The sequence below is a fragment of the Pteropus alecto genome, unplaced genomic scaffold (assembly GCF_000325575.1).
Source record: "Pteropus alecto unplaced genomic scaffold, ASM32557v1 scaffold8, whole genome shotgun sequence".
Taxonomy (NCBI): Eukaryota; Metazoa; Chordata; class Mammalia; order Chiroptera; family Pteropodidae; genus Pteropus; species Pteropus alecto.
Genome location: NW_006494609.1, coordinates 12,663,383 through 12,677,063, shown reverse-complemented (window position 1 = coordinate 12,677,063; position 13,681 = coordinate 12,663,383). Strand labels below are relative to the sequence as shown.

The following is a 13,681-nucleotide window of genomic DNA, read 5'->3' as shown; positions in this document are numbered from 1 at the left end:
GAGTCAGTTGCTCTCCCTTTTCTCTGTAAGAATAAGAAAGAATTTCACAGTGATGAAGCTCAAGATTGGTCTCCCAATAGAGGGATAGGGATTCTCAATTCTGAATCTTGAGAGATGGTTTCCATTTACTATTAAGGATCTGTTCACATTGCTTCCGGAGTGCCCTAGAAACCTCATGTGAAAGATGAACTTGGATTGCTAATCTAATTCAAACCTTGTTTTTTAAAATACTATAATACATCAGTTTTGAGAAATCATCCATTTAAAGTACAACGTGGAATCGACTAGAGCTTTCGTTATTTGCCTCCTAAAAGAGCACATTAATTGGAAAATTCCCTGACGTAGAAAAGTTAGAATGTGGAAAGAGAGTTTGTGAAAATCTTTGTTCTTTCTTATCTTAATTAATTAGATCAATATTTATTGAGCACATACTACCATGAGCTGGACTGTTCCAAGTGGTTGATATTACAGCCGTGGGCTTATTCATATTTATTCATCAAGAACTATTTCTGTTTTGAAATCTAATTCTTCTACTCCCGGGTTAAATGATGTCTCTTCTTCTCTGCTCTTTAGCAAGTTGGCAATCCATACATTTTGGTATGTATGTCTTCGCTGATTTTCTAGTACACCTGTTAGTTTTAGTGTCCTGGTGAGTGTGTTTGTTGCCTAAGGACGAGGATCCCATCTTGTGTTTCTTTTAGAGTCCTCATGGGGCCCAAGTATAGTACTAAATCCTGGAGGAGGCACTCTGTGCTTTGTCAATTTATTTCCTATGAGAATTTAGCTTGTTACTTTCAATTTTCAAGGGTGGATTGTCCTGAGGGTAAATTTTATTGCCTATCCTGTCTAAGCCTGTGAAAGACTTAAGGGGAACATTGGAATGTTTCTTATTTCTATTTCTACTATAGTACAAAATATTAAGAACTGTAATATTTTTGGTAATGGCAGAATATTTGAAGACATTGGAAAAACAAAAAAATTATAGATTAAAGCATTTCATCAAATGGTATGTTTAGTATGATCTCAATTTTATTATTGCATCTTCATAAGAAAGTTACTGAAAGAATGTATAGCAAAATAATAATGGTTATTTCTGGGTAGTAGTATTATGAGTTGTTTTTTTTTTAATTAACTTTCTACCCTCCCACCCAAATTTTCTATGGTTAAACATTTTCAAGTCAGAGGGAAAATCCCTCTAAAACATTTTTACCTCTTGGGTTTGTTTGCTTTCTCTTTACTTTCCCATGAAGTAGGTTATCTTAATGATAATGCCTTTATTTTATATAGGAAGCATGTTTCTACGGGCAAATAATATTGGCACTATCATCCAGAATGCTGAGTTTTGAAGATACTTTAGCTATCCTGGTTGTAATTCAACAGGCGAGAGCTCATTTGTAACCTATCCTATATTCTGTTTATCTCTCTGAAAGGTTTTAAGAAGAATGCTGAACTATCAAGGTCTCCAGCATGTGAAAATCATAGCGAGTGATAATCTCTGGGAGCCCATTTCTGCTTCTATGCTGCTTGACTCCGAGCTCATGAAAGTGATTGATGTTATAGGGTAAGGAGTGTTTTACTTTGAAATGTGAATTTCTCGTTGACCGTGCCTTTGTCGTTGCCCTTTCCTCAAATGTCATTGCCCTTTGATTACATGTTCAGAAAGTAGCTCTCTTGTATTTATTTAACCAGAGCCTGTACAACTGATATTTCATTTCTTTGTCTTTGAAACATATGTATTTTGGGGTTTTTCTATGACAATGAAATGTATTGGTAACTTTTAAAAATTGTGTTAACATTTTCGGTAATAAAACATGGCTTTGTTTAGATTAAGGGGCAGTGAAGTATTTAAATTTTAGAAGTTATAAGAGACAATGTCATGAAATCAGTTCCTAACCCTCAGACTTCTTGTGGTTGGGAATTCTCTCATGAATGCCTATGGGCCTGGTGTGGTACACTGATTATGACTTTTGTTATGTCTCCTTAGCGGTATGACTTTGACCCTGCTCCCGTAGACCAATCTGCCTTTCAGTCCTCTGCATCTTGACCTTACGGGGTTCCAGCAATATTTTTTATTCTGTGTCTTATTTATCCATCCATCCATCCATCCATCCGTCTACTATCTACTTTCAGTTTTATTGAGAAATAATTGCTATACATCACTGTACAGGTTTAAGGTATACAGCATGATGGTTCAATTTACATATATTGTGAGATAATTACCACAATAGGTTCAGTTAACATCTATGACCTCATATAGATACAATAAAAAGAAAAAAATTCTTCTCGTGATGAGAGTTCTTAGGATCTACTCTCTAGCAGCCTGTCTGTACACCATACAGCAATGTTTACTGCAGCCATCACATGCTCATTTCAGCCCCGGTGTTTATTTATCTTACACCTGGAATATTGTAGCATTCGACCACCTTCTTCCAATTCCCCTTCTCTTACGCTCTGTCCAGCAGTACTTTTTTGAAGTGAATTTTAATGTATCTGTTATAACAATGTATATAAACATTTGAAAAATAGAATACGTGTATATGTGGAATTTGTTCTTTATTCAGTGCGAAGACTCTTCTTGATCTAATGTCCTTTTTTATGAAGAATTTTGAACATGCACAAAAGTTGGCAGAATAACATAATAAATATCCATGTTCCCATCACTCAGTCTCCATAAGTATGAGCTCATGGCCATACATACTGTGAAATGATGAAGATGTTTTACCTAATTATATACATTTAAAAATTATATTCTTAAAGTTTACATTTTGTTGAAGTAGCAATGGATGTTGGGAGAGACCCAGATTTTGGTATTAGTTCTATCCTTCTTTGTTGAGATCATTTAATAAATTATTCAGGTTTTAAACATAATATAACAGTTCCATTGTTTTCTGAATGAGAGATGTAACATCTATTTCTATAATTTTAAGGAGTTTATCTTAGATTTTAAAAATAATGCATGCTCATTATAGAAAATGTGGAAATTGTAGAAAACTATAGAGTTAGAATTTAGTCATAATCCTAACATCTTGAAATCATTGGTAACATACTAGCATATTACTTTCCAGGCCTTATTTTTTTATATGAGTATATTTTAATGAGAGATACATTAAACATGCATTTGGCTGAGTGACAACTAGGTGAATCTGAAAACTATTTGGCCGAAGCATCGAAGATGAATATCATGATGTTAGAATGAAGTTCTGTGATATAAGAATAATTCTAAAATGTAAGAAATTATTAAAATTATGTTTACAAAGATTACTAGTAATATTTTCCAAATTGGGCATTACGGTGCCAGAACAATAATTTCTTAACCCTGTTAGGAGCAACCTTGATCTTTTGGTCTCTGTAGTATAGAGTTACAATACTGAATAGATGCCTGTTTTCAGCTGAGTTCAATGACTCAACAGAATCTTGATGGAACCTCATTTTTATCAAATACTTCTCTTTATATATTTTATTACTTTTTATATATTCTTTTCTTCCTCATGAAATCCTGAAATGCTAAATTGATGTGGTACCCTAATTGATCTTTACTAGGTATACTGAATTCCCAGAAAGGACATTCTCATAGAAGATGCATGAACTAAATGGAATTAACTAACTAAAAACTAAAACAGATCTTCAAAATCATTCTTTTAATGTTATGAGCCCTACTACACCAAACTACTAAGATTAGAATTATGATATAATCTAATCTCTATTGTCTGCTTATATTATTAATAAATTTTTTGGAAATAATTGTTGGCCTAAAAAGTTTATACTCATGTTCCTAAAGTTATTTTGCTAACATGCTCTCTTATGACTATATGAACTGTCAGTCTGTTTTCTATCGTACATTTGAAATTTCTTAATTGTTTTTATTCAGTAATGAATAGTTATGGCAATGTTCAACTTTTGGAAGAATAAATATACATTTATACTTCACCTGACTGACTTCTCTCAAATGTTAGAATAAGGGAGGGATTTATCACTTTGGGGCAGGGTTTCTCAACCTCTGCACTTTTGATATTTTCACTGGACAATTCTTCGTTGTGGGGATCTGTTCTGTGCATTTTAGGATGTTTAACAGCATTTCTGGCCTTTACTCGATGTCAGTAGCAAATCCTGCCTTGCCTTCTCCAGGCAGAATCACCCAGAGCAGCCACCACTGCTCTGGGATGATAACTGGAAGTTTTCCAAAAGTAGTTTATTCTTTTTATTCAAGAAGGAACTCTGTGTGAGTTTTTATTGTTTTTGTCTGGGAATAAATGCCAAGCTGCCTTTCTCTCTGTCTGCTAGGGTTAAGACAGGGGAGGAGGTACTATATACGATAGATTCGTTAGTCTTATTTTTAGCTTCCTTCTTACTCCTTCATTCCTAGTGTCCCAAATTCTGTACTTTCCCTGGGAAGTCTGAATCCTATCTCCACCTCATTCGTCTCTTGGAGTGTTTAAGTCTGTGGCTTCCTCTGCTACCTCCGTCTATCAACATCTTTTCATACATTTTATGGTTTCTAGAAACAGGTAGACATTTTCCATCCATCGATGGTCTTTCATCCCATTTTGTGTGTCATTATAAGTTTACCCCATTTTAATGATGTCCTGAGACACAAGGATGGGAAGCAGATGCTTACAGTCAATCTGACATCTACCTAGAAGCTATCCATTGTTCTCAAATAAAATATTGGAAAAGACGTGTATTTTTCTTCACTCAGCAAATAGATATAAGTGTCACATTTTGACCTCTTCCCATTCCCTTTCACCCTTTCTTTTCTAGAGCTCATTATCCTGGAACCCATACAGTAAAGGATGCAAGGTTGACTAAGAAGAAGCTTTGGTCTTCAGAAGATTTTAGCACTTTAAATAATGATGTGGGTGCAGGCTGCTGGGGTCGCATATTGAATCAGAATTATATCAATGGCTACATGACTTCGTAAGTTATTAAAAACTTTTGAAGATTTTTAATTTGAAAAATTTCAGAAACAAGTAGAAAAAACTACAATAGACTTTCATATTCTCACAACCTAGGTTCAATGATTGTAAACATTTTACCTTAGCTTCATCTATATTTATATCTATAGCTAAGCTGTATCTATTTTTCTATATTTGAATATAGTCTGTATTGAATAAAGTCAAGCCTATTGAGATATAATTTATTTACAGTAAAATTTGTACACTTCTATGATTTTTAACAAGCTATATACACGCATGTATATAAATTATGAAATAAATGACATTTTACTCCTAAATATTTTAGTATGTGGCACCAAATATTAAGGCTGTTCTCCTACATGATCACAATATCACTTTGATACATAAGAGCATAAGAGCATTTTTAAAAGTATTTCTAAATGCCCAGTCTATATTCAAATTTTCCTAATTGTGTCCAAAAATGTCATTATAGCTTCTTTTTAAAAAGCTAGGAGCCAGGTACCATGCATTGCATTTTGACATCATGACCCTAAAATCTCTTGATTTAGAGTAGTTTCCTTCCTTCCTCTTTTTTTTTATGTGAACTTTTGAAAAGACTAGGCAAGTTGTCTTGTGGACTAGCCCCTTCCCAATCTGACATATAACATACTTAATTTGTGTAACTATTTCCAGAAACAGAGAGAGAACACAACTCTTAATTTCTCAGGGAAGTATCTCTTAAATGCTTTGAGAAACTGTAATTGAAATTAGATCCAAAGGAGCTTTCTAAAACAGTAATAAACATAACAAAAGCAAGTCAATACATACTTTTGTGCTAATGTAAGCAGATATATTATTCTGACAGCCTTTGTTCTTTTTCTTCTCTTTTTGAAAGGAAAGATGCTTATCATGGAGAGTGGTTCTAATAACTTAATTTGACATTAAGAGTAATGCATGCTCGTGGCAGAGAATTTAGTAACTGCATAAGTGCAAAGAAGGAAACAAAATCATTCATATTTTTGCCATCCAGAAGTAACTATTAAAAATTTTGGTGTATGTCCTCCCATTTATGTTACATATATAAAAGTTTAATATAAAATTGAGACCAAACTATATAATGTTTACTAAAGAAGTTTCTTTTCACTTAACAAGGCATTATGAACTTTTTCTTATATTCGAGTATACTTATACTTCATCATTTTCAATATTTACATACGTTCTGTTACATAAAGCAGAATTTCCCAAACTTGCCTTGTCTCAAGTAGCACCTGAAACACTTGTTTATATGGATTCATTGGCACCTGCCCAAACCACTGAACCCCAATCTCCAGGGAAGATGCCTGGGATTCGGTTGGGCTGATGAGTGCCCCAGGTGATTCTGATGCCATACAAGTTTGGGAAATGGTGATACAGAAAATATATTATACCTTGTTGATTATTCTCTTCCTAGAAGTAGAAGTAGTTTCTATTTCAGTTAACAGCTTTGTACACACTGAAATGTTCAATTGTACATAGTTATCTTTATAGATATCTATGATTTCCTTAGGGTGTTTCTTACAAATGGAGTCAAAATCTGGATCAGAGGTATAAAGATTTTCAAAGTTTTTGTGTAAATTACAAAATGCTCTCTAGATAGTTTGTTTTCATTTTATTTTAGTTCTATCTAGAAAAGATACCATGATCATGGGTAAAATCATAAGAGCTCTTAAAATTTTCACTGGTAGTAAAGATTTTTGAAAATCAGAACTATTATTTCTACTTTATATTGACAGAATTAGAAGGCTTTGATTTTCTAATAATGCTAGTCTCTCATTTTATTATGGCTGAGGACTTGATAAGGAAAATAAAATTCTGTGGATAAGCTCCGTGTTTTTTTTTATTTTTAAGCTGTGAGGAACCCAGCCAGTACCAGGTCCAGAGCTTCTCTTTTGCCCTTGGATTTTCCTGAGAACCAGAGTCACAGTCTTAGGGTTCAGCACCAGCTGTGGACATCTGAAAGAATGGACCAAAGTATAGACCAACAAGCTGACCCACTTAGTGCTTGTAGACGAAGGAGAATCATAGCAGTGCTATAGCTCAGACCTTGCTCTACACTCTTTACATGCATTAGTATATTTAATCCTCACAACAATCACATGAGCTAAGTACAATTATTATCCTCATTTTACAGATGAGGAAAGTGAGGTCTAGAGAGGTTAAGTGGTGGAACCATGATTTGAACCCAGGCAGTCAGACTCTAAGAGTTCTCAGTTGCAAAACTTTGCAACATCTCAGAGTCGAGTTCATAAAATTATGTCAATAAAACTGGGGCATTAAGAAGGCTTACTGTCAAAGGAAAGCAGGTATGGATAAAGCCTTTTTATGTGTTTGACTCAAATCTGTGACATGTCTGGTACTGGTAGGGCATGATCCATCTTCTGGTTACACCATTGCTCAGTAATAATTGTATATCTCATATACATTTATATATTTTTATTGTATGATTCACCATTAAAATATTTAGATACATCCAACACTGGTTATTTCAAAATGAGAATGAATGTAGGCAACTTATATTTTCTTGTTTCAGGTGGTCATTTTTTTGGTTATTTACCTATATTTATATAAACAACATTAAGGTCTTTTTACTATGTAGGCTCTAGACTGTTGCATTTTTATCACAGCTGTTTTGGTGTTTCTCTTTTATCAAACGAATCTTTTAGAACCATTGCTTGGAATTTGGTGGCTAGCTACTATGACCAGCTGCCGTATGGGCGTTCTGGGCTGATGACAGCTCAGGAACCGTGGAGTGGGCATTATGTAGTAGAGGCTCCTATTTGGATAACAGGTATGATTCAGATACCATCTCTCGCTCTCTAAATTCATTTCTAAGAGACAAAGCAGAAAACACTGAGAGAGGACTGTCAGGGAGGGGGACAATTTCTCCCTAACCCTTTTGGTGTTTTTAGCTGTCTAATAATTAAATAGACGTGAGACAGATTAACAGGACAAAAAAAAAAAAAAAGAAGAACAAATTTAATTTTGTATATATGGAGGTCTCATAGATTATTGGACCGAAGAAGTAACCAAAGCAGGTGGTTGGCATAACTTTTAGACAAAGAAACAAAACATTTGTGAAGAACTGACAAGGCACCAAAATGGGCTTGGGGTGCTAACTAGTGAAGAAACCCAGCGGTTTGCCTAGGCGGCTTCTTGGCTCTGAGTTGCCTATCTCTGGCAGTAAGGATGTTTCTCTACTTCCTGGTGCAGGGAGGATACCTTTCATGTGGGAGATTTGTTTCCTGTTTTCAGGGGGACACAGAGGAGAGTCAGAGTGTCTTTGCAGAGACTGTTTCTCAAGTAACTTTAAAAATAATATGCTACTTTGGCATACTTCCTGGTTGGTTAACTCTTTTGATATTGAAATTGATTTTTTGTCAGAGGTGGGGTCAGGGCCAGCTTTGGAGGTGCCCAATAAATATACATAGTGGAAATAAACTCATTTGAAACCATAAAACTTAAGTTTTTGAAATGCATTATTAACTTTTTTAACCTTATTTATTTATTTTTTTGTAGTTATAGTAGGATGGGTTAAATAGAGATGAACAAAGATTGGGAAAGGATAACTTTATTTTGCTCTTGGAAGAGAAGACAATATTCTTGAATTGACAGAGTGTGGTTCATTTATTTTTTCTAGTCATTCTAAGAATCTTCCCACAGTTGTACCATTTAACCGGACTAATTATTCCAGTGTTGGAACATGGAGTTGGCAAGTGTTTTCTTCCAAAATAAATAGCTTGCTGGACTTAATCAGAATCAAATCAGTAGATGGGCTTTTTTCGTTTGTTTAAAAGAAACAGTGTTATCACCATTTTTATCTTATTTAAAGTCTTTCTCTGCTTTTCTGCAGCTCACACCACTCAGTTTACTCAACCAGGTTGGTATTACCTGAAGACAGTTGGCCATTTAGAGAAGGGAGGAAGCTACGCAGCTCTGACTGACGGCTTAGGTAACCTTACCATCATCGTTGAGACTATGGTAATGCTTTTGTTGTTGTTGTTTTTTGGAATAATTCACTTTGTTGTATTGTAAAAACAGCATATAGCACACTGAACATTTTTTTTTTTAAACTAGCTTTTAAAGTATGATTGACAGACATATAATAAATAGTATTTAGGGGAGGAGGAAACTTTTTCTTCTACCCTTTCAGGTTCAGTACCTGGGGCCTCACAAATTAAACACACAGAAGACAGATAAACAGAAAAAAGGAAAACAATTTATTTGTGCGTGCAATGCACATACATGTGGGAGAAATTCAGTGATGAGTGACTCAGAGGGTGGTTACAATCTGGGTTTGTATACTTAGCTCAGTAGATAATGGGGAGGGACAGAAGGGGGCACTTATGGAAAATAAATAACTGAAAAGAAAAATGGGTTTTTGGGAAAACAAACAGGAAGTTCGTGATAGTGTTTGACTATACTGGTGTGAGTGTTTTTTTCCTCTCATTCAGGGCCATTAAACTTCCCTGGAGATTTGGGGTAGTTTTAGTCCCATTTCTTCTTTCTGGGAATTCATCCATTCTGAAGAGGAATTCATTGCAGCTTTATTTCTCAGGAGTTGCTGCTTTTAGTCAGATAAGGGAAGCTCATGGAAGACTTTTGTCCATCTGTCAAGTCTATATTTATAATAATTCCTAGAAACAGTGTTAGTGCCCTCACTTTCTTTTTCAAATTTGTTTTGACTTTCTAGGTCATTTGCATTTCTTTGTGCATTTTAGAATCAGCTTGTCAATTTCTTAAAAAAAAAAAAAAAGCCTGCTCAGATTTTAATTGAGATTACCTTGAATCTATAGATCAATTTGGGGAGAATTGGTATCTGACCAACATCAAGTCTTCCAACCCATTAACTAGGCATATCCTTGAATTTATTTAGATTTTCTTTAATTTCTCAACAATATTTTGTAGTTTTCAGAGTACAGATCCTTCACATCTTTTGTTAAAATTTTAGCTATTTCATATTTTCAGCTCTATTGTAAATAGTATTTTAAAAAAGTTTAATTCTATTAGTAGGTAGTATATAGTAATACAGGTATAATGATCTTTGTATAATGATCTTGTTTTCTACAACCTTGCTAAACTCACATATAATTCTAGTAGCTTTTTCTTGGTTGATTCCATTGAATTTTTTTGGTGGATGATCTACATATAAAAATAATTTTACATCTTCCTTTCCAAAATGGATTTCTTATTCTTGCCTGATTGGACGGGCTAGAATCTCCAACATAGTGTTGAATGAAAGTAGTAAAAACAGATATCCCTGTCTTGTCCTTGATCTTAGGAGAAAAGTATTGCGTCTTTTACCCTTAAGTATGATGTTTTCCATGTATACCCTTTATCAGGGAGAAATTACTCTCTATTCCCAGCTATTTATTAAAATAAGGAATGGATGTTGGATCGTGTCACAGTTTTTCTGTATTTATTGGAAGCATCATGTGGTTTTTTTTGTTCACTAAAATAATGATTTATATTAATTGAATTTTAAATTGAAATTTAATTCACATACTATAAAATTCACCCTTTAAAGTGTACAATTCCGTTGTTTTTAGTATATTCACAGAATTGTGCAACTATTTAATTTCAGAACATTTTCATCACCCCAAAAGGGAACTCCATACTCATTAGAGTCACTTCTCATTCCCTTCTCTGTGGATTTGCCTCTTCTTGACATTTCATATAAGTTGAATCATATACTCTGTGGCCTTTTGTGCTTGGCTTCCTTCACTTAATGTTTTTATAGTTCTTTATCTGTAGTACTTCATTATATTTATGTCTGTATAATATTTCATTGTATAGATATACCACATTATTTATTCATTATCAGTTGATGGATTTTGGGGTTGTTTCTAATTTGTGGGTATAATGAATAATGCTGAGGTTAACATTTGTGTATAAGTTTTTCTTGGATATGTGTTTTCATTTCTCTTGGGTAAATATCTAGGAGTGGAATTACTACGTCATATGATAACTCTGTATTTAACATTTTAAAGTTTATCTACTTTATTGATTTTCTCAAATAATCAGCTCTTGGTTTCTTGATTATTCTTTCTTGTTTCATTAAGTTTTATTTAATTGATTTCTCTTTCAATTTTTATTATTTTCTTTCTTCTGCTTACTTTGGTTTTAATTTATCCTCTTTTTCTAGTACCTTGAGTTGGAAGCTGAAGTCTCATATCCTTTTTTCTTTTCTAATCTAGGTGTTTAGTGCTATAAATTTACTCCTAAAGTTACTGCTTTCATGGCATCCCACAAATCTTGATGTGTTGTTTTTATTTTCATACAGCTCAAAATGCTTTCTGATTTCCCTTTTTATTTTTTCTTTGAGCCATGGATTATTTAGAAATTTAATTTTTAAATATTTTGAAGTTTTTCGAGAGGTTTTTCTGTTACTTATTTCTGATTTAATTTATTATAGTTAAAGGATATACTTTGTATGACTTGAATCTTTCCGAATTTATTGAGACTTCTGTTATGGGTATGTGGTATACCTTGATACATGTTCCTTGTGCACCAGACAAGAATGTGCATTCTGCGGTTGCTGGATGAAGTGACCTATAGCTGTCAGTCCAGGCAGGTTACTTGGTAGTATTGTTCAGATTGCCTGTTTTCTTGTTGATTTTCTGTCGAGCTGTATATTAATTACTGAGGATCAGATATTGAAATCTTTGATAATAATTGTAATTTTTTTTATTGTCCACAAAGCCTGGCTGAGACATATACTCCAAGTACTGTGTGATTGTGGAATCCATTTGAGTAGGGATTATGTCGCATACGTCCTTTGATCCCAGCCCATAGTAGTGACCATTAAGTAAAACATGATGTTGGCAATATTAGCATTATTTATTATATGTATTTAGCTGACCTTAGTTGTCTATTCGAAGGTTGTATTTAGATGAGATGCCTTTTCAGTAAAAACATCCCGAGCATTTGCTTTTCACTTGATCCATTTTACTTGGAAAATAGTTACAACATAAAAATTAATCTGTGTGTTAGAAAATGACTAGAATTTAGCTATGAATTCAAAGTTTGATTCCATTAGAATGCCAATGAGCTTTTGCTTTGACTAGGCATACTCAATAGACATTCAATAAAGGTTATATTAGGAAAAAGTCTTTAAAAATTTGAAATAAACTTATATTGTGACCTAATGTGTGCCATTGCTATTAATCTCAGGGGCATTAAATGTTTTATTCTTTTTCCCTAAGATGGTTTGTACATCATTTGGATAACTTATATGATTTTTTTTTTTTTCTCCTCAGAGCCATAGACATTCTGTGTGTATACGGCCACATCTTCCTTATTTCAATGTGTCACACCAGTTTGCTACCTTCGTTCTTAAGGGTTCTTTCGTAAGTAAATATGTGGGATTTTATTTTGGTTTTGATTTTGAGAACTTCTGTATTTTATCACAGGCTAGCAGTTCTTAAGTGAAGTCTTATATTACAATCATTAAGAGTTTGCATGTGAATGAATGGCCCTGTTGTCTTCTTTCTGCAGACTTGTTTTAGACACTACGGAAGCCAGTAGGAGGTAAAACTCTCTGTGGCTTTGATGAACATTTAACAAAAATCACCTGCAAGAAAGTCGTTCTTATTGGTAGAAGCATCAATTATGTAATCTAGGGAACTTTAAAGCATTGATCTTTTCAGTACTCTGTACAAAAAATAAAAAGACACTAGATTCTAGCTATTCCTACTTACTGTTAGATTTAAATACAGAAAATACAGTATACTTCCTGACTACTAATTGCATTAAGATTGTTTTTCAATACCAGAACATTCTTAAAAAGCTTTTATATAGGCGTGGTAATGAGTACCTTTGAAGCAAAGGCACTGAAGTCTTTTTAAACGTTTGCTAAAAGTCTGTAGATTTACAGGAAATAAAATATGTGCTTGAATAATACCTTTCTATTCTCAAAATGTTACTATTTAAAATTTCAGATGGGTCTTTGGTAAATAGAAATAGACTGCACATTGTCCTTAATTGTTCTTGCTGGTGCTGATTTTGGAAATTCTCAAAAAGGTTATTATGAACCACTCAGCTGTGCTTTTGTGTGTGTTTTCTCCTTAGAGTGAAATACCAGAGATGCAGGTGTGGTATACCAAACTTGGAAAAGCACCCGAGAGAGTTATTTTCAAACAACTGGATTCTCTATGGGTAGTTTTAAAATAAATTCTTATATTTTGAACATTACAACAGATAAGGGGGACAGAATTTGATTAATGAATTAAGAATTTTTAATTTTATAATTTATTTTGTGGCTGAAGCATAATAGAGATAAAGTTGTCCCCCAACTTTTTTTTTAATAGAAATCCTCTACAATGCAGTATAGAAGAAGTTTGTGTTTTATAGCTGTGTTTGTTTTCTCAGGTGTTTAATTTGTCTTGGTGAATGGTACCACTGTCACTTGGATCCCCAGCTCAGCTGTTTGAGTCTCATTTGAAACTCTCTTTCCCACTCACCACCAGTGACCAAGAGTAGTCAATTCTATCATCCACATATTTCTCTCACCTATTCCTTATTGTCTGTTCCCACTGCTACTGCTTGTTTCAGTTCTTCATTGTCTCCCTCCTGGATTATAGAAACTACCTATTTTTTCAGCCACTAATCTGACCGTCCAGGCCAACCACCACACGGCTACCGGAGTGATGTATCTAAAATGCAGATCTGATTTTTATCAAACTCTTACTCTAAGTGCCTCAGCGATTTTTCCTGTGAGTTCACATCTCTTCCTGTAGCCCACGACCCTTGTT

General features: G+C 33.9%; 1 protein-coding gene across 1 annotated transcript in view; it reads left to right on the top strand.

Moving 5' to 3' along the window:
* Nucleotides 1–13,681, top strand: part of GALC (galactosylceramidase) — a 46,494-nt gene that overhangs the window by 17,361 nt on the left and 15,452 nt on the right. Inside the window, exons 7-12 of the mRNA XM_006925502.3 lie at nucleotides 1,431–1,561; nucleotides 4,759–4,914; nucleotides 7,595–7,719; nucleotides 8,782–8,909; nucleotides 12,188–12,277; nucleotides 12,999–13,085. Coding sequence (XP_006925564.1) covers nucleotides 1,431–1,561; nucleotides 4,759–4,914; nucleotides 7,595–7,719; nucleotides 8,782–8,909; nucleotides 12,188–12,277; nucleotides 12,999–13,085 — 717 coding nt within the window. The remainder of the gene's footprint in view (nucleotides 1–1,430; nucleotides 1,562–4,758; nucleotides 4,915–7,594; nucleotides 7,720–8,781; nucleotides 8,910–12,187; nucleotides 12,278–12,998; nucleotides 13,086–13,681) is intronic.